Below are 23,863 nucleotides of genomic sequence, written 5' to 3'. Positions count from 1 at the left end.
GCCCCGGCCCGGCCCGAGCGGGCTCGAGGGGCGCGCGGCGGCGGGAGCCCCCGGCCCGATCCTGTCCCGAGGACGGTGTGCGGGCCGCGGCTCGCCGGGCAGGGCGGTGGCTGTCACCATTAAAAACGGACTTCGGCCCTGATGCATCAGGAAAGCATCGAGGGGCTTATTCTTCACACAGGTGGTCGGAAGTGCGGGATAATGATGGTGTCGCGGTAGCCCGAAGTGTGCAAACGGGTGTCCGTCCTCCATCAGTAGGACACGGTTAAGTATGTGACAGCAGGCCGTGCCAGGGAGCCCTGCAGGGCGGTCAGTTCCGCCGCGGCGGGCCTCTAAGTGCTGATGCTGATGTGGGATCATCCCGGGTTTTAAGTGCAAAGTGCGGCGTGTCGGGTGGGCTGTTTGTGTACCGAGAGGTGTGTGTGCATACTTGGGCGTGGGCATCCGGATAAAATGTCAGTCGAAGAGTCTGCCAGACACTGGGGACGGACAGTAGACGCTGCTGGCGAGGGAGCCTGTTTGTATTAATGTGTTTGAAAAATTTACCAGGTGCTGCTTATTTATATGCCTCATCGTTCCTCCGCCCACCCCCAGAATGACAGCAAAGCTGTTTTGTCTTGTTTCCCCCCCCCCCTTTTTCTCCCATCATGGGTCGGGTTTCTTTCCGAAGATTTGTTGTTTGTCAACAAAACATTTTTTTAATATTATTACCTGCTGTGTCATCCGTTGGCGAATACAGAATCTTGTATTTTAAGTAATAGTCCAGCATTGTGGAAAATGGGATAACCATGAAGATATAAATTTAGGTAGTTTCCGTTAAAAAATATGTAAATGCCCTACAGCAGGGGAAAGATTTAGACCCATTATGGTGTGTCCATTTACTCCTTAGTTGAAATTGTTTATTACATGCTTGGGAGTAGAATGTAATATAATGCAATCATTAGGAGTGGTGGTTATGAAGAGAAGCTAAGCAAAAAAATGTTTAGAGTGTTAAACGGAGAAAAACAGGATGCAAAGAACATGTGGGACCGATCTTTGGAGGATAAATACCCAGGGGAAACCCGCCAAATGGTGGCAGCGATTACCTGAGGGCCTTAGAGATTGCCGCCTCCTCTTTCTCAGAATTTGGTATTGTGACTATAGTATGTGTGTAATAAGCACTTTATATTGTGTCTTTAAAATGAATATAGTCCTAGATCCTTATTTATTTTCCTATTAATTTTAGTAAGAGGAAATTAATTAATATAGATGTCCTTTGTTTAAAGTTCTGTGGAAGAAATCGGTTTTCAGCCTTTTCACCTAAAGAGACAACTGTAAATCTCCAATATTTATTTTAATCCTGATGATAATAGGGCGTAGCACCTATTGAGTAAGTAGGTTTTATTATTCCTCTTCTATAGATGATGAAATTGAGCTTTGTAAAGTAATTCAGGGTTAATGAGCACCTGCAAGGCTTCTGGATTGTTCTGTTTCTGAATATGTGGGCTATCAAGGCTCCCTGTGTCTTTATAGCCCTCTGATGCAGTTTGCTCTTGACGAGAAAACAATTTGTTTTCCTATTAACATTATTTCAAATATGCCTTTTAATGCCTTTTCATAGTCTTCGGTTTTTTTTTTTCGTGGTTGCGTAATTAATTATCCCATCATACTGATAACATCCTAGTCTCTAATGATTTTCTGTTCCAGGGCATTTCGATTACTTTCAGTTTTTACACGTAAAAGGAATATTGCTGTATACTTTCGTTCTAGTTTCAATATCCAAGACAATGCTAAAAACATAAACATCAGAATTAAAATCAGAAAACATGAAAATCAGAAAACATTTGTTGTCCAGTTCTTCTCAGGGGACTAGCTTATTAAATTACTGGAGATGTTATTGTGGTTAAAGGTATAATATGATCTGATCTCAGTGAGGACCTTAAATTTATGGTATTATAGAGTCTACTGACCAATTCTAAATTAATTCACTTTGTGTTTGATTTTAAAGAATAAGGTAAATATCTTTTTCATTGGTGTTGTGTATCATGCCACACAGGTATGAGGTGTTTGCACTTTCATTTCTCCATTGAGAGCTAGCTTTTTTTTTTTTTTTCTTTTGCTTCAGTTGTCACATTTGGAAAATGCTTTGAGTTAAAAAAAAAAATGTTCGGAGAGCCTGGGTGGCCCATTTGGTTAAGCATCCGACTTTGGCTCAGGTCATGATCTCACGGTTCGTAGGTTCGAGCCCCGCGTCAGGCTCTGTGCTGACAGCTCAGAGCCTGGAGCCTGTCTTCCGATTCTGTGTCTCCCTCTCTCTGACCCTCCTCTGCTCATGCTGTCTTTCTCTCTCTCTCTTAAAAATAAATAAAACATAAAAAAATTTTTTTAAAAAATGTTCAACCTGCCCTAATTAACCTGGGACATGGTGCTTATTTTTTCAGGCATGTGGGCACATTCGATGACGGTACAGGATTATCAGGATCTCATAGACCGAGGATGGCGAAGGTAAAGCTCCTTAATACAAAAATACTTCTCTTATTGCTCAGGCTCTTCTTGTCATGGCAAAATATTGTTTGCTTGTGAAATATTTTCCTGGTATTGGAAAAAGATTTAAGACATTTTTACATTATTTTATGTAGTGATTCCATTCTCTCTCCTTTTAAAGATGTTTATCAGGAAGGGCACCTGGGTGGTTCGGTCCGTTAAGCATCTGACTCTTGATTTAGGCTCTGGTCGTGGTGGTGTGGTTGTGGGGTTGAGCCCTTTGTATGCCAAGATGAGGAACTTTTTTTTTTTTTTAAGGTGGAGGACGGCCTTTGAAAGCCTTTATGACAGAAGTGGAATGGAATTTGTGCTTTGGAAATGACCATTCAGATAGCAGAGAGTTATTTGAGGGGGTGATTCTGAAGGCAGGAAGACTGGTTCCAAAGATCACTGCAGAGTCCAAATGTGAAATCAGCCTCTCATGACGATGCGGTCATCATTGGTGGCTATAGGTTAGAAGGCAGATGAAAGGGGATGATGGAAGGTACATTTTAGAAGTAGAAAGCTTACTGACAGGATATTGAAGTGCCTTAAAGGGAGGAATCTGAGATGACTCCCAGGTTTCTGGGTCGGGAACCGAACTCGTGTGTGTTTGCCTGGATGGCCGGAACTAAATACCACTGGCTGGGTGTCTTAAACAATGGTACTGGCAGTTGAAATTTCCAAAATCCAGGTGTCTTCAGCTTTATTTTTTTCTGAAGGCCCTTCCTTGGCTTGTACATTGCTGCTTCCTTGCTGTGGCCTCGTGGGGTCCTTTGTCTTTGCATGTATAGTCCTAGTGCCTTGTGTCTCTGTATGCCCGGTTCCGTTTTCGTATATGCACATCATTCAGATTGGATTAGGGCTCATGTTAACTGTCATTTTAACTTAATCACCTCTTTAAAGGCCTTCTCTCCAAATACAGTCCCATTCTGAGGTATTGGAGGTTAGGGCTTCAAAATGTGAATTTTGAGGGGACAGTTCAGTCCGTAATGTCATGGCTCTGCCATTAACCGAGATCCAGGAAGCATTGGAAGGATCAGCTTATATGTATATTTTTTAATGTTTATTTTTGAGACAGAGAGAGACCGAGCACAAGCGGGGAAGGGGTGGAGAGAGAGGGAGACCCAGAATCTGAAACAGGCTCCAGACTCTAAGCCATCAACACAGAGCCTGATGCGGGGCTTGAATCCATGAACCGTGAGATTATGACCTGAGCCAAAGTCAGATGCTTAACTGACTGAGCCACCCAGGCGCCCCGGAAGGATCAGATTAATTTTGGTCTTCATTGCACTAGTGCACATGGAGCCCTCGAGTGTAGATGTCATAGGCTGTGGCTCACATCGGTGTCCCCGCAGCCTGAGCAGTGTTCTCTGCTTGCCTTCGTGGTACTGAGGACTGGTGGTGAGCTGAGGCTTGGGAGGATGGCAGGTGGTGCGAGAGGCGAGCCGAGGTGACGAGGCGGAGCACCTGCGTCAGGGCTTGGGGATGAAAACGCTGGGCTGTGTCCTTGCTGTGCCCGTGCTGCGAGGTGCTTAGGTTCTGAGGAATAACGGACTCCAAATGTTTTTCTGTTATTGATTGGATTTTTACCGTAATGAATTGTGTGCCCCTGTATTAGTCTACTTTGGTCCATGTGAGAAACGTAGGAGACAGTAACAAAACATTTTTCAATTTTAGAAGCGGAAAATATGTGTACAAGCCTGTCATGAATCAAACCTGTTGTCCTCAGTACACGATAAGGTAAGACAGAGGCTCTGTCTGTAATGTGAAGATTGTGTGTCATTATTTACTGGCGCGTTGCTTTTTTTATATGTTAACTTTTGTTCTAGGTAGACATCCTTTATAAAGACAAGCAAGCGAATTGTATATTTTCTACATACTGATGCTACATTTATACGTCATCAATAGCTATTAGTAATGCCATTTCATGGTTTAGGTGTAAGAATGATATAAAAAAGTGTATTACTTAGTAGTCTAGTCAGTGGTACTCTGACATATTATGAAAATATCAGAAAATACTTAAATTACTTTTAGATATCAAAAATTTTATAGAATTTAGCTTAGGGCTTTCCACAGTCTAGTGTGTTACCAGACACAGTGCTCACATTCAAAATTTTTTTTTTTAATGTTTTATTTATTTTTGAGAGACAGAGAGACAGCGTGAGCAGGGCAGGGTCAGAGAGAAGGAGACACAGAATCCGAAGACAGGCCCCAGGATCTGAGCTAGCTGTCAGCACAGAGCCTGACGCGGGGCTTGAACCCATGGACCGTGAGATCATGACTTGAGCTGAGGTTGGACACTTAACTGACTGACTGACCCAGGCGCCCCACAGTGCTCACATTCAGATGGTCCTCTAGGATCTGTAGAAAGGGGCCGGGGCTGGCATTTAATCTGCCACATGTATTCAGAGTCCTGTTTTCTTCATTACAAAACTTAAGCTAAAAAAGTCTATTTTCCTACAAGGTGTGTGCTTAACCAGCAAACCCCAGCATAACATGGAAAGATTTAACCTTCTCAGATTCTAAAGATCCTCTTCCTCTTCTCCCTTGCTTCTCCTCCGTGCCTTCCTCTTCTTCTGGAAGAAAATAGGGAAAGATGTTACCACTGTTAAGCATTTGACAGTTTCAATGTAAATATATTCTTTAGATAAAAAAGCAAACACGGTTGTATCCATCATGTTTTGGCTGGTCTTTCCCGTCTCTTTGTTTTGGCATTGAAGACTGTTGTGACAATCTGATGAGACATTGTAGACTCTCTGCTACAAAACAAGAGAGAGAGGAGCCCCTAGGCAAGAACATGTGACGTTTTGCCAATTAACTTTAGGATGACCACAGACTCCCAGAGTTCCACCGATTCCTGATTAAGAATCCATTCTCTTATGCACTGGTCGTAGGCCTGGGGCAGTAAAGAGAAGAGACCATTGTCTGATTCGCTGATCCCATCTCCCATCTCATCCGAGGAATAAAATGACAGGATTGTGCTGTCCCCTTTCAGTTTCGGTGGTTAGGAAGCAGTGACGTCATCAAAGCTGAAGTCATTTTCCATCAAATAGCAGTTGATTATTGGATTATGGCCAGGATTCTGTTTAGATAAATCTGGAGCTGATTGGCTGGAACCCTGAGACTCTAATCAGAAAAGGTCAGTTTCAGTGGGTGAGAGAAAAAGACAAGGCCTCTGTAATTTGTTAGGTGCCTCTCATGGCAAAACCCCGTTCCAGGGATCTTGCTTTTATGAAAAGGGATTCAATTAACATTGCAAAACAGTAATTACAAAATGTGATGTTTTGCATGAAATCAAACATTTCCAGAATTATCTTCTACACAACTTCATTTTATGTGTTGATACTGTGGACTCATTTTGCATATTTACTCTTCTGGGTATTTTTTTTTTTTACTTTGTTTATTACAGTAATAATGAGACCTAATGTAACGGCAAGGTGATGGTCAGCCACCGCCTAGCTTCTCGACAGATTTCAGGGGCTGCCCGGTGTGTGGGTTTAAATGGGGATCAGCTTCCTCAACTGTGATTTTTTGGGGGAGAGTTATTTTTGTGTAGAATTATAAGCTAATAATTAAAAAAAATTAAACATTCCATAAACTGTATTTTGTAAAATGACCATTCCCTGAGTTGCTAAAGGTAGGAAGAAGGAAAAACAAAAGAATCCGTTAAAAAAACCGAAGAGTGTCCTTTACTGGGAAAGAGGAAACAAGGTTCAGGGGATGGCCATTTTGCAAAATGAGAGCCTGAACATTCAGGACGTAGACTTACCTTTAGGCTTCTTTTTTCTAGTCCAGTTCCATTGTTTTCCACTGTGCCTGTATCCTCATGTAGGAGGCCCAAAATTTATTTATTTATTTATTTATTTATTTATTTTTTTACTGTTTCCTAAGTTTGCAGCTTTCTGCTGGGTTGTGTAGGGAGTTGTGTGTGTGTGTATCTAACTGCTTCCAAAACAGACTTCCAAGAGATCTTTCTATTTTTAGGGGTGCCTGGGTGGCTCAGTCAGTTGAACTTCCGACTTCAGCTTAGGTCATGATCTCACAGTTTGTGGGTTCAAGCCCCACATTGGGCTTTGTGCTAGCAGCTCAGAGCCTGCAGCCTGCTTCGGATTCTGTGTCTCCCTCGCTCTCTGCCCCTCCCCCACTCACGCTCTGTCTCTATCTCTCAAAAATAAATGTTAAGGGGCGCCTGGGTGGCTCAGTCGGCTAAGCCTCCGACTTCGGCTCAGGTCAGATCTCACGTTCGTGGGTTCGAGCCCCGCGTCGGGCTCTATGCTGACAGCTAGCTCAGAGCCTGGAGCCTGCTTCCGGTTCTGTGTCTCCTTCTCTCTCTGCCCTTCCCCCTCTCATGCTCTGTCTCTCTCTGTATCAAAAATAATAAATAAAATATTAAAAAAAAATAAATGTTAAAAAAAAGATATCTTTCTATTTTTAGACCCACTTTCACACTTAGCTCCTAAGGTATCAGGTATTACCAGTCCCTAAAACTTTGAGGAAATGTAGAGAGAATGGTTGTCTTTCTGGCTTTTCAACACTGTTGGCTTAGGAGTCAGCATTCTTTGGTCTGCAGAGTCAGTTACTACTTATACCTGGGCTATCCAGCTTCCAAAATTTCTCTTGTTCACCTTTTCCCAGTGATTTGTGTCCTTCTCTTTTTTTCTGATTCCTTAATGCAGTATTAGTTTTGGGGTGGCACTAGAGGCTACGTCAAGCCCTGTCTATACCCAGAAATCCCAGGCATGAGGTTTGCCTCACTGTACTAGATACTGTCCAGAACTCATTTTATTTCTTCCTTATTTAAGTTCATTTTTTTAATATTTGTTTTGCTTCCTAGGTGCCGACCTTTACAGTTTCAGCCATCAAAATCTCACAAGAAGGTTTTGAAAAAAATGTTGAAATTTCTGGTCAAAGGGGAAATTTCCAGAGGAAATTATGAGGGTAAGATGAGATTGGGTCTAAAAACTCTTTACATCGATGTAGATTTCCGAGGTTCTCACTTCTGGCTCTTTCTGAAGTAGGGGTAGGGGGTCCTCACTAGAGTGAGGCACTACCGCTAATCTAAGGATGACGATTGCTATTAGCGTTGCTGGTACTGTTGCTGGTACTGTGTCTTTAGACACAGCTTTTCTATTTGGTTCTTCGTCTGTTACAGACTTCTAAATTATTAATGTTTGCAACTTCACTCATATGATGATATACTCCTCAGAGTAGAAGGATAAATAGCTACAAGAAAAAGACACCAAATACAACGACTAACAAAGGATAGAAGTCTTTTTCTTTCCTCGTGTGACACCCAGTGTGGGCGTTTCACATTAGCCTACAGTCTGCTCTGCCCCCAGCCATTCCGGGACCCCCTTCAACATGTAGTTTCCAAAGCGCTGGTTTTTTACTAATCCAGTCAGTGGGGAGGGGAGAGAGTGGAAGTCCAGGGTAAAAAAATTTTTTTAAAAACAAGTGAGGCCAAATTAAACATATCAGTTTGGTTCTGTTCCACTGGTGGGAGCTTGGTCACCACTTGCAGAGGGACCGAGGAGCATTCCCTTGTTTGGGTGCCACAGTCTTAACTGCAGCTCTGTTACTTTGGACTGTGGGAGAAGGGACCTGATGCCCACATAGTAGTCTACCACATCCGAAAAAGGGGCCTTTTTTTTTTTTTTTAAACTCTGTGTGTCTTAGTTGTGTCAGGTGGCCTGGCTGATGGACTTTGATTTTTTCTGATTTGTAGACGAGCCCATGGAGCCCACCATGGAGGATGCCGTTGCTGGCGACTTTGGATTAATAAATAAATTGGACATACAGTGTGACCTTAAAACGTTCGGTGATGACCTCACGGAGCGCTTCGAGAGTGAAGAAAAGCAGAAAGGAAGAAGCCCAAAGACAGAAGCAGCTAGTGAATTGATTCAGTCACAAGCTATGGAGGAGAAGCTGGGCTCCGGTGAGCCTTCGCGCCCAGTGAGAGCGCCCCCGGCTCCGAAGCCAGGTAGCAAGTCTGCCCGTGGCCTTTCTAGAATCCTCGTGATTTTCGCTGGGCTCTCTCCTCAGCCAAGACCAGGAGTTGTGTGAAGTCTGTAGAATCCCTGTTTTGTACAGTCTTACTGCCTAGATTTAGATGCACTAGTCACATCTTTTAAAAACTGCTACTTTTTAAAAAGCCTGAAATAATAGTTTTATTATCCCCCCATACAGATATTTTTAAAAAGTGCCATTTCTTACTACTCCAGGACCTTAGAGTTTGAGAAGCACATTTTTATCTGTGCACAGATGTGGTGCGAAACATTTTTATTTTTGGTGCGAAGTGAGACAGAGTAGATTTTAGGTATTATGTTCACAGTACAGACCTTGTAGAGTTCTTTAGTTTATCATTAGATTTCTTTATGTAATATTCATGAATTTTAGTTTAAAAGTATCCAAATTTGGTATTTTACTTTACCTCTAATAAGGTCAGATTTTTTTTCCTATATTTTTCTCTTGGGAAATACTTAGGTTTTAAAATTTTATCCAACTTTAAATGGGTTTGTTATATATGTGTGTGTGCGTGCATGTATTTGTATGATTTTTAAGTTTTTCTTTTCTTTTTTAAAAATGTTTATTTTTTTAAATGTTCATTTATTTATTTGGGGGGCAGAGGCAGAGAGAGGAAGAGAGAGAATCCTAAGCAGGTTCCTCACCGTCGTGCAGAGCCCGAAGCGGGCCTAAGTCTCATGAATGGTGAGATCATGACCTGAGCCAAAATCAACAGTCAGATGCTTAACCAAGTGAGCCACCCAGGCGCCCCTGTATGATTTTTTAAAAAATTATTTCATAAGATGTCAATTTGGATGTTTATGTTTCAGTTCCTGAATTTATTCTTACATTTATTTATACAAAATGATCTGCAAGAGATTTTTATTGCTGATAGTTTTTCTTATGTAAATCATACTAATGCACAGAAAGCTTTGGTTTGCATTTTTAAAAAATATTTATTTATTTTTGAGAGAGAGTGTGCAAGTGGGGGAAGGGCAAAGATGGAGAAAGAGGATCTGAAGTGGGCTCTGTGTGGACATCAGAGAGCCTGATGCAGGGCTTGAACCCACGAACCATGAGATCGTGACCTGAGCTGAAATCAAGAGTCAGATGCTTAACTGACTGAGCCACCCAGGCCACCCCTGTTGTAGTTAAAATTTTTATATCCTAAAGGCCTTTTAGTTTGATATTTGCTTTTTTAATTCAAGAAAAACTCTCATTAACTGAGCTGAACTAACGAGGCTTTTCAGTTAGATGGAGAGACACAGATCCCTTCAACAAAGCAGGAGTATTTTCTCATTAAAAAACCTGCCAGAGTGTTTTCTGGAATCAGTTTTCATTTACATCCAGGTCCTGAGCATTTATTTATGTTACAAGTGCTTTGAGAGAAATGTCCCTCAGAAATGTGCTGGAAACATTCATGTCCTGAAGCAGAAGATAATTGATTATGTTTTCTTTCTACTTATAAAGGCAGAGAAATGGATGAATATTACATTTTTTTTTTAAATTTTCATTAGTAAAAGCTGCCTGAGAAGTTTCTGTGACTATTTTTTTTTTGACAGTTCCTGCTTCTAAGATAGAATTAAAAAAATTTTTTTTTAATGTTTACTTCTTTGGAAGGAGAGAGAGACAAAGCTTGAGCAGCACGGGGGCAGAGCGAGCGAGAGAGACACAGAATCCCAAACAGGCTCCAGGCCCTGAGCTGTCAGCACAGAGCCCGACTCGGGGCTCAAACTCACAAACTGTGAGATCCTGACCTGAGCCGAAATCGGACACTCAACCGACTGAGCCCCCCAGGTGCCCCGAAGATAGAATTTTAAGGTCAACTCAGAGCTCTACATCAGAATCTTCTGAAGTATCTATCTACAAAGCTAGCCTAACTGTTGGAATTCTTTGGACCTAAATCTGTAGAATCTTTGAGACTTTTGAAGAGAACATTTCTTGATTCAAATGTGAGTGGTCTAATATTTTGGAATTGTTTTTAGGCAAAGGAGCAGATTTGAGTAAGCCTCCCTGTCGAAAAGCAAAGGAAATCCGGAAAGAAAGGAAAAGGTTAAAACTCATGCAGCAGAACCCAGCTGGACAACTTGAGGGTCTCCAGGCTCAGGGTGAGCCACCATCTTTGTTCCCACCAAAGGCTAATAAATCCAACCAGCCCAAATCACTTGAAGATTTAATTTTTGAATCTTTACCAGAGAATGCTTCACACAAGTTGGAGGTACTTTGGAGGGTGTTTTATATTATTTTGTTATTGTTGTTGTCGTTGGGTACTTTATTTATTTTCATTTGAGGTTATACTAACCAGTTGATGTTTTGCTGTTTAAATAATGGGAAAATAAAGTGAATTGGGATGGAGTAGCATTTGTATTTACTTAAGTTAATTGCTTCTTGAGAAAACCCTTTTTCTTTTTTAAGATTTAAAAGAAATATTTTAGGCAGTTTGGCTGCCGAAGTTGTGAAAACCAGTTTTAGCATCTTATTATGTCAGGGACTCTGATTTTTTGTATCCCTTGATTCAAATTTAGTAGTGAAAGAGAGAAAATATTCTACTTAAAATTTCATTTTCGGCAGTTTTGGTTAGGTAGTGAAGGAGAATAGATCACAGTAGGCAAATAGTTGTTTTTTATCCACTCTAATATTCTGATCTTGACCAGGCGACAAATGGCGTTCCGTGTGCAGCCAGCAGCTAGCACTTAGCGAACCAGCCCGGCGCTGTGCCGCCCGCCCCCCGGGGCTCTCTCAGACCAGCGCGGGCTCGGGCGAGCCCTTCCGGAGCGCTCCTAGTATTTTTGATTTACATTCCAGAGTAAGTCTGTACTTTTTGTTATTTGGTCTTTATACATTTTTTCCCCTAAAACATTAGCAATAATGATTTTATTCGCCTGTCTCAATTGGAACTGGGCAGCCTTTGAATTTATAGCTTAATATTATCTAAGAGTCTCACTAAGGACTTGTTATTAAAAAATTAACTTTAATGCAGTCTAAACCTTAGGATGATATCTATTATTAGACTTAAGTCTTAACAGCTTTGTTATAATTCCTCAGCTGTTGTGATTTTGGTATTGACACTTTCTCCTTCCCAAATTAAAAAGAATTGAACCCCCTACTTAACGTATTTTAAGAGGAGTTTTTTTATCTTTGGATCACAAATAGTAATGTGTTCAGGGCACCAGGCCCATCTAGTGTACTGTACACTAAGTAGGAGGCTTTTTCTTTGTTATTGATTAGGACGGGCAGAGATTTTATGTCCACTGTATGTCCTTTTTTTGGAGAAGAATTACTTCTTAGGGCACACATGAAAATTTCCTACGTAGCCTTTTTATTATACCGCACTTGGTTTTCTGTTTTATTATTCTGTTGCATAACACGTTTTAACTGGTTAGTAAATAGTCGATGTTAAAATGTATCAACTTTACCGTGTAATTACGGTTTTTCACTCCTCCTCATTTTATGTATGAGGAAACTAAGGCACAGAGAATAAATTCATTGACTTGACCCAAGATGGTGACATTAAAATTTGAGTAAAAGAAATCTAAATTTTAGAATCTTCATTCTTAACGCTGCCATGAGGTATGGATACTTTGTGACGGTTGTCTCTGATGCCTACAAAAAAAAGATTGCAAGTTTAGAGTTAGCAGTGATGCACGGAGAGCGTCTAAGACACATATTCCCATTTTTGGTCGTTCTGACTGACTGCTGAGGTGGGTTGTGTGCAGTGAACAGAGTACGTACCTGTGGGGTTTCCGGAGTGCCAGAGCACTGCCATCTCACCGCGGAGGCCGTCTTCCGTGCGTCAGTCACAGCTCTCCGTCTTAGACGGAACCTCCGCCTGTGTAGTGAGTCTGCAAGTGGGAGAAGTCACTTTTTAAAAAGGTTGACTCTCGGGTTGATTCTTAATGTTAAGATCTTATCATTGTCTATGTTTTAATACTTGGCGTGGAAATGTTTGGTTCTTTTTGGGTGGGAGGGACTGTTTTAATGCATGTTCTGTGGAATGAATAAATTAATTAATGAACACTGTTTTTTAACTCCTTCTGAAGGTGAGGGTGGTGAGATCATCTCCACCAAGTTCTCAGTTCAAAGCCACATTTCAGGAGTCTTACCAGGTCTATAAACGTTACCAGATGGTTATTCACAAGGACCCACCTGATAAACCAACTGTGAGCCAGGTCAGCGGACCCAGTGCAATTTTTTTGTGCAAATGGAACTTCCCCTCCATTTGATGTCATTGTATGAAAACTTGGTTTATGTGTGGTACATTTTATTTCTATTCAGTTTGCAGCATACCTACAACATCATAGGCTGTGGATTGATGGACATTCTGAAAGTGCAAATTTACCTACCGCGTGTTAAGTGCCCATCATGTGTAATTTCAGAGTGGAAAATAACACGCAGAATGTGTTATCGTTATTCAAAGTAACGATGTCTAAATGTACTAATCTAAAAATTAGTAATGAATAGAAGTCTAAGTTAAAGTATGAGGAAAAAAGGCCAAAAAAGCCTTTATATTTTTATGATAGGTGTTCTTTGAACAACATCATTAGTATGCTTTATCTCCATGTAAAAGTCCTGTATGGACAGAGTGCCTAACAGTTAAATTATTCTCTGTTGATGTCCTACCCATACAGAGCAGAGCGGAAGTAGAAAAGTAAGATAGAGTTGGGTTTTTTTTGAGATAATAGAGTATTTTAATAGACGTTCACATAGCTTGTAATTTTATAAATCAAATTACACAAGAAAAATCTGGAAGAGGAAAAATCTTACAACACTTAATACAAGTAGAGGGGACAAAAGTAGTGACCATTACCATGATCAACATTGTGACTCTATGCAGAGAACCACAACAGGTGGAAAGAGTAAAAAACGTAGTAAAAGAAAACGAAATTGTCCTGGTCCGTATGAGTTAACCATTTCCCAAGCGCTGAGGCTCTGTGCCAGTCAGCACGCTCCAGGGCTCGCTCGTTTCACGAAAACCCCAGTGCCGAGCTTTGGAAGTGGATTTGTGGAGATCTGACTCTAGCCTCACCTTCAGAAGCATGTCATCACGTCGAGGTGTTTCAATAGCGTTTGCTTGTATCTTCCTTGCTCTGAAGGTGAGGTTAGTACCTGTCTCCTTTGAGGACCCAGAGTTCAAGTCGTCCTTCAGCCAGTCATTTTCTCTGTATGTCAAGTATCAAATGGCCGTACACCAGGACCCGCCCGATGAGTGTGGGAAGACTGAGGTACCTTCTGTTCAACGTTTTTTCCTATCTCGATGGGGCTGTGTGAAGACACATGGCATAGAACTTTCTTTTGCTGTTTTCTTATTTAAGTGGGGCCAGTCATCCTTTTCAGTGTTACTAAACTTGTGTGAAAACAAGTCCTGTCTGTGAGCGTGTAAGTCCCCCAAGAAAAAGGACAGGTCCTTAGTCAGCATTCTCTCTAAGAACCTGAAGTAGCGTTTCCTGTATTCAGTCGTCCGGCCGAGTCAGCAAACATCACTGAGTGCCGGTTAGGTGCCGGACCGTGTGCCGAGGCCCAAGGGAAGAGTCTTGGCCCCTTCGGAGTCCAGTCCTGCAGGCTAGTCCCCTGTTAAAGGTGTTCACAGCCTGAGTGGGGCAGCGGGTGGGGAAGCAGGTGCGCTGCCATCAGGGTTAGCGATTGGGTCAGTAGGGAAGCCGGCTTTGTGTGGGACTGGAGGTTAAGGAGGTTTTTCTGAAGGAAGGTGACATCTGAGCCAAGTCTTGAAAGATAAGTAAATGCTTGTCAGGCCGAAAGGGAGAAGGGTGTTCTCGGCGACAGAACTAGATATAAGAAGTATAAAGTGCCACCTGTGGAATATTCTTGCTAAAGAAATCGATCCTGAATTACAAGCCTCTAGTTGTAATAACCAGTTCATAAAAAGAAAATAGGGATAAAATGACACCTGGGCACTTCTACGAGACAAATACATAATAAACAGTGTTTTAGAAAAAGAGGGAGGGAGGAGGGTAGATGGGTAACTCAGTTTGAGCGTCTGACTCTTGATTTCAGCTCAGGTCATGGTCTTACAGTTTGTGGTTCGAGCCCTGCGTCGGGCTCTGTGCTGACAGCATGCAGCCTGCTTGGGATTTTCTCCTTCTCTCTCTTTTTCACTCTCTCTCTCAAAATAAATAAATAAACTTACAAAAGAGGGAAATCTCCAGATTAAGAAGTTACAAGGTTTTTTTTTTTTTTTTTTTTTTTTTTTTACCATTTATTCATTTTTGAGAGTGAGACAGAGAGTGAGCAGGGAAGGGGCAGAGAGAGAGGGAAGCACAGAATCAGAAGCAGTCTCCAGGCTCTGAGCTGTCAACTCAGAGCCCTACGCGGGGCTCAAACTCACAGTCCGTGAGATCAAGACCTGAGCTGAAGTTGGATGCTTAACTGACTTAGCCACCCAGGTGCCCCAAAACGTTATAAGCTTTAGAAAACATGTGACTGTAATACCATAATCATCCAGCGTAATTAATAATCAGGTCATCTAATGCCCAGTGGATGTTCACTGTTCTTTAGTCATCTCAAAAATGTCTTCGTGGTTCCTTTGGTTGGGTCAGGATCCTTGTAAGATCTGTATGTCACATTTTGTTGATATTCTCTTAACATCTTTACATCTTTTAATTGAAAATAAGTCAACCTCTTGTTTTTAATAGCATTTTTACAATGATATCTTTTATTCTTTTAAGTTTATTTATTTTGAGAGACCATGCACTGCTGTGCAAGTGGGGAGGGACAGAGAGAGAAGGAGACAGAGAATCCTAAGCAGGCTCTCCACTGCCAGCACAGAGCCTGATGCAGGGCTCGAACCCACAAACCGTGAGATTGCGACTTGAGCCAAAGTCGGACACTTAACTGACTGAGCCACCCAGACATCCATGAAACTGGGTGGTTTTTCTTAGAATTAATTTTGCTTCTTACTTTTTGAAAATGTAAGCAAACATGTATGTGGTATCTATATGTGTGACCTTTTTGGTGTGTATGTATAAATGTACCTCTGTACGCATGTTTTTACAACATACCAGTACATGCAGAGGTACAGAGGAGCTAGAGAATCCCCAGTTTGTTGTGAAGAAATGTGGTAAGACTTGAGAGGCAACCAAAACCAAAGTTGAATTGATTTTTTTAAGAAAGGATTTACAGTAAAACCTTGGATTGCGAGCGGAATTCATTCCGGAAACATGCTTACAATTCAAAGTATTTTATATCAAAGTGAATTTCCCCATAAGAAGTAGTGGAAACTCAGGTGATTTGTTCGACGACCCAGAAGTATTCCTATAAAAATTATTACAATACTGTAATAGAAAACAAAACAGTAAAATATGAAGTACAAAATCCAAAGTAAAATGAACAGATGAACCTGCACTTACCTTTGAAAACCTTCGTGGCCAGTGTGGGGGAGGCAGGAGAGAGGAGGGTTGTTGTGTAGGACGGCTCTGACCATCACCCACGGAGCCACTGCTGTCTGTCGGTTCAGTGGGACCTCTTGGGCGTGGGGGCCAGTCGTACGCACTCGCACGCATGTTGACCCCAGGACAGTGTTAGTAAGCTCTTGTCTTAGACTGTATTGAATGTAACTGCCATTCAGGCAGCAGAGGAAAGGGTCTCTGTCTGCAGGCAGCCTGACCTGGAAGGAAGCCAAGCATTTCTAAGTTCACTCTTGTCTGGAAAAGCAAAGGACTGTGCATAGGTGCTTTGAAGTGACAAAAAATACACTAGTGCCAGTTGTGGGCACCTTCCAATGTTCTGAAAAATCACTGGTTTCTGCCAAACACCGCAGCCTGAGTCCTGAGCTCCAAGCGTGGGAGACGATCACCCACAATCCCACAGTGAGAGAGGTGCCCTTGGCTCAGTCGTGATCATGGGACCTTCGGCCTCATGTACTACTCGTATCGCAAGACGTTGTTCATTTATCATGTTAAAATTTATCAGACGTGTTTGCTCGTTTTGTGCAACACTCACAGAACAAGTTCTTCACAACCCAAAGTTTTACTGTATTTGCATGTGTGACAAAGAAATTTTGGGAGAATACCGTCAGTGTCTCCTGCTTGTGGTTTTCCGGCTCTCTTTCCTTGTAAGGGTTCAATCTCAGGCAGGCACACGGTGGCAGAGATGAATACTGCCAGTTTGAGGTGTGTTACTCTACCAGCAAGTGAGCTCAGCAGCAACGTGCGGTTTTTAAGATTTCAGTAAGAAGTCTCGAGGAAGGTGCTCATCGGCCCAACCTGAGATGCATCCTTATCCCCGAGTCAGTCACTGTGACTGGGGGTTGGAGAGCTGTGGTCATGTCTGGATCGCATGCATGCCGTCTGTCCCCGAGAGCTGAGACGGAGGAGGGTCCTTATTTGAACCACATGTTCAAAAGAGAGTGAAGGAGTGTTTCCCAAAATAATGTCTTGTGCTGAAGGTCCCTTTGGTGGCAGGCTTGTGCAGGAGGTTTTATTTAAGAGTGGTGGGACTCGAGGCAGAGCCAGTGAGGTGTGACGGACTTGAAGCGTGCTCTGGGAGGAAGCGGTGAGGGTGCAGCAGACACTGCGGACGGAGAGATGATGACGGCTCGGCGTTCGACCTGAAGGATGTTGGGGGTTGGAAGTAGAGGAGAGGGACAGGTCCAGACTGATCTTCCCAGTCTCTGGCTTGCATCGTTGGGTAGGTCGTGGTGACCTTATCTGAGATCAGAAATACAAGAGGAAGAAGGAGTTTTGCGCTTTGGGACAGAAGATGAGTTCTGGGGAGAGTTTGCGAAGCCTGAGGGACAGCCAACTGCTGCAAGATACTGACGCGAGAGGAGCATCTGGCACTTACCATCTGGGGAGGCTCCAGGGCGGTGCTCTGGGTGGAGACTTAAGGCTGATGGAGGCTTTTTGAGAAAGACTTTGTGTTCTTTGAGCACTAGCTTACACTTTCTCAGTTGTGTTACATGGTCTGGGGCAGCTCTAGCGTGTAGTGTGTATGATGCGTATATAGGGTAGTAACCCCTACTCTGAAAGTGGTATATAGTTAAGAAAGATGAACATGGCATTTAATTAAAATCCTTTCATAGTGTATTTTAATTGAGTCATTCAGATCTGTATTTCCTTTATATGCAGTTTCTGTGCATTTTTAAATTACATTCACTGCCATCAGTAGTACTGAACTCTGTGATTTGACCTTGTGTTTAAATAGAAATATGTAATGGATTTCTTTATTATGGCCAAATAGTTTTGCCTTAGCGATCTGTTTTATAGGTCACATGCTCACAACAAGTTTGTAGTGGGGAAAATGTTGTCGACAGCATTGTACTTTTTGATTTCACACAAGTGTGGCTTGATAAATATTGTATTGGGCTTGATAAATCCTTTGACTTTAAGATCATCCATAGCATTTTATTTACCTGACATCTAACTGAATTCATACAGAGTTTTCAGAGACGGATGAAGTGGTATTGTTTTTCTTAAGAGCTCATCTGTCTGTCATCTCTCTGAATATACTTGCCGAGAAATAACATGAAATAATACATTGCAAGTCAAGACTTTGTACTATACTTTTTTCTAAAGTTAAAAAAATTTTTTAATGTCTTTATTTTGTTTTGAGAGAGAGGCAGAGAGTGAGCAGAGGAGGGGCAGAGAGAGAGGGAGACACAGAATCTGAAGCAGGCCCCAGGCTCTGAGCTGCCAGCACAGAGCCCGACGTGGGGCTTGAACCCACAGACGTGAGATCATGACCTGAGCCAAAGTCGGTCGCTTAACCGACTGAGCCACCCACGCGCCCCTTGCTTATTTATTTATTTATTTATTTTTAACATTTATCTGTTTATTTTGAATGAGAGAGAGAGCTGGTGAGCGAGGTGGGAAGGGGCACAGAGAGAGAGAGGGGGAGAGAGAATCCCTAGCAGGCTCCACATTGTCGGTGCAGAGCCTGATGCAGGGCTCTGTCTCATGGACCTCGTGGATCATGACCTGAGCCAGAAATCAAGAGTCAGACACTTAACCGACTGAGCCACCCAGGTGCTCCTGCATTGTCTTTTTTTTTTTTTTTTAAATAATGCTTTAGTGAGATATAATTTGCTCATTTAAACTGTATAATTCAGTGATTTTTTTAGTATGTTCGCAGTTATGCAGCCATCGTCACCAACACCAGAACCTTTCCTCATCCCAAAAAGAAACCGCATACCCGGCAACAATCACTCCTCATTTTTTCTGGACTCCCAGCTCTAGGCACTGACTGTTCCACTTTCTGTCTCTGTATTTCCCTAATCTGGACTTTTCATGTAGATGGAATTATACGGGATGTGGTCTCTTGTTGACTGGCGTATTGTTTTCAGGGTTCCTCCATGATTCAGCATGTGTCAGGACTTCATCTCTTCTTATGGCCGAATAATATTTCGTTATGTGGACATACCACTTTTTGTTTCTCCATCCATCGGTGGACATTTGGTTGGTTTTCATTTTTTGGCTTTTGTGAAAATTCTGTGTACATTCATGTGCAGGTTTTATGTGGGCTTACTCCTTTCACTTTGGAATATATCTAGGAGTGCGTTGGAATTACCATCTAGTATAATTTCCTTACTGCGTTACAGCATTGTTCCCATCCCCCTTCTTTATGCTATTTTTGTCAAATATATTGCTTCCCTTTCTGTCACAGTTCTAATAATACAATTTTGCTTTTATACAATTGGTTTAAAATCAGTAGAAGAAAAAAGAATATACATTTATATAAAATATGAGATGTCTCTGATGTCACTCCCTCAGGGGCTCAGCCTTGCGCAGTCACCCGGGGATGACCGTGGTCTTCCCAGTGTTCTGTTTAGTCTCTCACTCCGATCTCTTTGATCTCTTTGTTAAGACTGTGTGTGTCTTTTGGTATCACACCCAGCCCTTGGGCTCACTGGCTGATTTTCGGCAGTGCCCCCAGGACCTCCGATGCCTCAGTGAAACTTGGGCCCCTTTGCTGGGGCCGTTGTTGAGGGCAGTCTTTTCCAGTTTGCCCAGACCCCAAGAGGGCGCTTCCTAGCGGTTTCTTCTCCTGTTTCTCTCCGACACAGCATCTGAGCTTGTGGTTCAGCTTATTGCCCTCATGAATTTACTAGCAATCCTCTTACTTGCTCATCCCCCAAATCTCAACTTTTAAGAACGCCCTTAGGCTCGAACTTTCCCATGCGCTGCTCCAAATAGTTATTTCCCTTGAGGGTTGGTGAGGCATTCTCTGTTCTCGTGGCCTGCCTCATGGCTCCACTGCTCTGCTGTGGGGGGTGAGAACAGTCATTTCTCTTTGACACGCCTGTTTCAGAAGCAGGCCGGGGGTCAGGAGCAGGATCCCTGGTCTCCTCTCGGTAAGATCATTGAACGTGGCTGTGATTTGTCGGGAACTTCAAGCCTGTGAACTGCCTCGGCGATGGTTCTCCGTAAGGAGGGGGTCCTGCCGCAGATGAGGTCTGTCCTGCACCTGCTGGGCTGTCATCCTCCAAACGCTTCCTCCCTTGGCAAAGCCTTCGCGTTCAGATGGAGAGTGAGCACCCTCGATCCGGAGAGACTGACGTGGACACACTTTCTTCCCAGTCTCGAAGGGTGGTGTTGTATTTTGCGGGAACCCGTTTCACTGAATCCGGAGCGCACAGTGCTTTCCCTCGTACAGGACTACGGTCCGCTGTGTGATTGATGGCCCGCGGGCCTGTGCTGGGAGGCAGGGGGAGAAGCCAGAAACCTTCTCTGAAAAGTTCTGTGTTCTCCTGACTTGCTTCAGGGCCTCTGTGCAGCCGCTCACTGCGATGTGGGTTTGCTAACATAACAGGTGAAGCTAATTTACTTGTGTTCAAGAAAAGACGCTTTTTGCTCATATGGTTTGTAAAGCATTTAAAGTAAATAAATGCCTCCTAACTTGGAGACTTCGAGCAGCCATATCAGCGCATAAAATCCATTTGAACTCCGTCGGTAACTGTACAATAATCACTTCCGCACCCCAGAAAAGGATTGTTTTTTCACCGAGTTGGTGAGAAGTAAATAAACGTAGATTGCTTTGATATATAAAATAGCAAGGCCACTCTTTTTAGAACCATCCTTAGTGAAGTAGCACATGATTGTAGATTATAAAGGGCCGTGATGAATTTCTCCGGCATGTTTGCTCCCAATCCTGTTTTCAGCACTCAGGTGGATACCAGATTTTCGGAAAATAATATAACCTAAATAAAATAAAATGGGTGTAATTTGTGACCTATCTTTTGTGTAATACGATATGAAACCAGCATTTATGAATCCGTATCATATAAACATGGGATCTTAGCTGGAATTCTGTTGAAATCATATTATCGAAAATACCATTATCTAATCATATTTATGAAGGGCCACTGGTTCCTTAGAATAATTAAAATCATCCTTAGCTTTTCTGAACTGTTTGAAAAACGGACTGCACCCTTCACCCCAGTGGTTTCTTCACATTTCTGAGGCACTGACTATATTTTAAATTTTATTACGGGCTTTTCAAACAGGAAGGAAAATTGAAAGAGTGGCATTCTGACCCCCTGTAAACTCATCACCTGGTGTCAGCAACAGTTATTTCTTCCCTGTTTGCTTCATCTTCGGTGTGTGAGAGAGTCATTTTAACTTCCATCGTGTTCCGTGACATTGTATTCCTAGGTTTCTTAGCGTGCATCTCTGAAAAATAAGACACATTATTCAAAACCTAGCCTCATTATCACACATGAGAAAACTAACAATGATTTCGTTACAAATGCCATCTAATATCTAGTCTTGTATTCATTTACATTTTCCCGTTTTTTAACGTGAGCATCCAAGCTAGGTTTTATTATTTTATTTTTTATTCTAGAACAGCTATCTCTTAAATAGTTTTGGTACTATTGCTGTTTTTTTTGCCCCACTTTTTGAAACCTTGAAGTCTATAAACAAAGTTTGAAAGATTACAGTGACCACCCACATCCTAGGCACCAGGGCCCATGGTTGTTAATGACTTTGTCAGATCTGCTTTCTCTGTCATCTTCTCCTTTTCCACCTGCACTGTGTGTGCAGAGCTGTGGATGTGACAGCACTTCACCTGGAAATACTAAGCTTGCTCCTTCTAAGAATGTATATCCTCCTATGTAACCGTAATATTTATCATTCCTAAATCATCACAATCTATGTTTAAATGTCCCCAGTCATACCAAAAATACCTTTTATAGCTTCTTTTTTTAATGCAAGATCCGGTCAAGCTTCATGCATTTCATGAACGTCTACACTGTATTTATAAAGTGGCTGTCATTTCCTAGTCTTTTTTGATTTTTGTCTTTCTTATGACTGACATTTTAAAGAGCTTAGGCCAATTGTCTGTAGAATGCCCTGTATTCAGGACCTGAGTGTTTTCTAGTGACTGGATTCAGCTTAAATGTTTCTAGGTGTAGGTGATGTGTACTTGAAAAAAAACCTGTTTATTGGAGAATGATGGGGAAAAACCCACACAAGTGTTCAGATAGATGTGTTTTCGTGCATTGAGCTTATTTGTGTAACGATTCTCAGATCAAGACACTGACTACTCCTTCCGAAGTCCCCTGTGTCCTTTTGCTGTCACTACCCACACTCTTGCAAGACTGCCGAGTCGTTTGGCCCATTTCGTGCTTTACGTGAGCGGGGTCCTCATGAGTATCCTTGGCTCGGGGTTCCTTTCGCTCAGGATGTGCGATTCATCCGTGTTGCCGTGTGTTGTGGGATGTGCAGGCTCGTTGGCTGGGGCTCTCCCGGTGTGGACGCCGTAGTTGACCGTTTCTGCTGTTGATGGGGGTTTGAGTAGTGCCCCGGTCGGGGCTACTGTGAACAGCGCTGCGGGTGGGCATCCGGGTACATGTCTCCTCGTCAACAGCGCATGCTTCTGTCGGGACACCCGGAACGGAGCTGCCGTGTCCGGGCTCTGCAGACGCTCACCTCTAGATCGTGCCAGCTTTCTCTCGAGGTCGTGCCGCGGGTTTCGCTCTGCTGCATTACTCCCGGTGGCACGCGATGTCAGGGTGTCCCTTGTTTGAGATGCTAGGTCTGCCCGCTTGGTTGGATGAAAGCTGTCAGATCGCTTTACCGCCGAGTGCTGTTTTCACCGTGGTGATCTAATCAGATCTTTCCATTACAACACACCTCATACCCTAGAGTAATCTGTGGGATGGTCTTTTCCAGATACTTTGAATAACCTCTTCCCCAGTAACATGTCAGCTGGTCCTTTTAATGCCCTTTGCTAGCCCTTGCCTGAATCAGTTATGGGAAGGTGGGACAGGCTGCAGAATGGAGCCTTATCACATTGTGTTACTTTCTTCCCCATTTATGACCTGAAACAGCGTAGTTACTGTAGAGAGGAACATGAACTCTCCATTCACCGCACCCACCGTCTGTTTTCCTTTTGACATCACTGTGGGCTCGTGGATTTAGAAACTTTTTGGAATATTATCCTTTCCTGTCATTTTTTAATGCTTACGTTGTCCCGAACTGGGCCACTAGGATTCCCCTTAAGCAAGCTCCTACGGCCTTCTGCTACAATCCCACTGGCCAAGAGTTTCCTTGCTTTCTGGCACCACAAGGTGTTCCAGACCTGGGTTGAGTTTTTTCCTTCCACATTTGGAATCTGCCTTTTTTCCAGGGAGCTCCAGTCCCTTTTGGTGGAGGATCGTGCTTTTGTTCCTCAGTCAGGACTCCAGTAATGCTCATCCTACAGCGGCGCATGACAGGCCCAGACCGGTTGTCCTATGGAATGCCCCACATTCTGTACTTACCTGAATCTTTCTTCCTGGTTATTTGCTGTGGCCCCATTTTCCTGTAGACTGGAAACTAAGTCTAAATCTTGATTAGGTTCAGGTTAAACAATTTTGGCATCTGTACTTCGTTAGGTGATTTCGCATACGTCATATTATGTCCGAAGATACATAATGATGGGTTGTCTCGGAGTCGATGATGCTACTTTTGAACACTGCGTTGAGGTGGTGACCTCCAGACCTCTGTTGTAGATTAATTAGCAAGTAATCTGTGGAGAGGTATTTCAGCACAGATGAATACTTTTTCCTCAACGGCCTCTCCTGTCGTGGCGTTAATGTCCTTCGATGATGATCTTTGGATCAGTCATTTCACTGTTCTTTGTAGAATAGGGATTTTCTTTTTTTGGTAGAACAGCTTTCCTTTTTTTTGTTAATATGTATATTCATAGCCATTCCTTGTTAAAAAGGCTGGAGGAGATTTTCCTAATCAACTGAGGATAACCTGTAGTTTCTCCTGAGAAGGCAAGGCAAATGCTGAATGCTTTCACCTGTTACAAATTTTGGAGAAAGGAACTGGTGACAAATTAGTTTCTCTCCCTTTATTTGTTTTCACTGCGGAACTCCTGGATGTTTTTTTATTCAGTACTGTATAATCACAGT

The 23,863-nt window shown here is 42.7% G+C and overlaps 1 protein-coding gene across 5 annotated transcripts in view; it reads left to right on the top strand.

Moving 5' to 3' along the window:
* ATE1 (arginyltransferase 1) overlaps positions 1–23,863 on the top strand; it is a 144,572-nt gene that overhangs the window by 497 nt on the left and 120,212 nt on the right. For 2 of the 5 annotated variants that reach the window (XM_029932709.1, XM_029932708.1), the window contains exons 2-8: positions 2,421–2,484; positions 4,183–4,245; positions 7,340–7,443; positions 8,231–8,485; positions 10,494–10,726; positions 12,549–12,677; positions 13,602–13,730. In XM_029932709.1, coding sequence (XP_029788569.1) covers positions 2,421–2,484; positions 4,183–4,245; positions 7,340–7,443; positions 8,231–8,485; positions 10,494–10,726; positions 12,549–12,677; positions 13,602–13,730 — 977 coding nt within the window. Of the gene's footprint in view, positions 1–1,350; positions 1,370–2,420; positions 2,485–4,182; positions 4,246–7,339; positions 7,444–8,230; positions 8,486–10,493; positions 10,727–12,548; positions 12,678–13,601; positions 13,731–23,863 lie in introns of those variants that run through there. The other 3 variants (XM_029932710.1, XM_029932711.1, XM_029932712.1) reach the window with 3 other exon arrangements.

This window comes from Suricata suricatta, chromosome 2, assembly GCF_006229205.1.
Source record: "Suricata suricatta isolate VVHF042 chromosome 2, meerkat_22Aug2017_6uvM2_HiC, whole genome shotgun sequence".
NCBI classification, from domain to species: Eukaryota; Metazoa; Chordata; class Mammalia; order Carnivora; family Herpestidae; genus Suricata; species Suricata suricatta.
The sequence above is the reverse complement of the archived record's forward strand: the minus strand, read 5'-3'. Positions and strand labels throughout refer to the sequence as shown.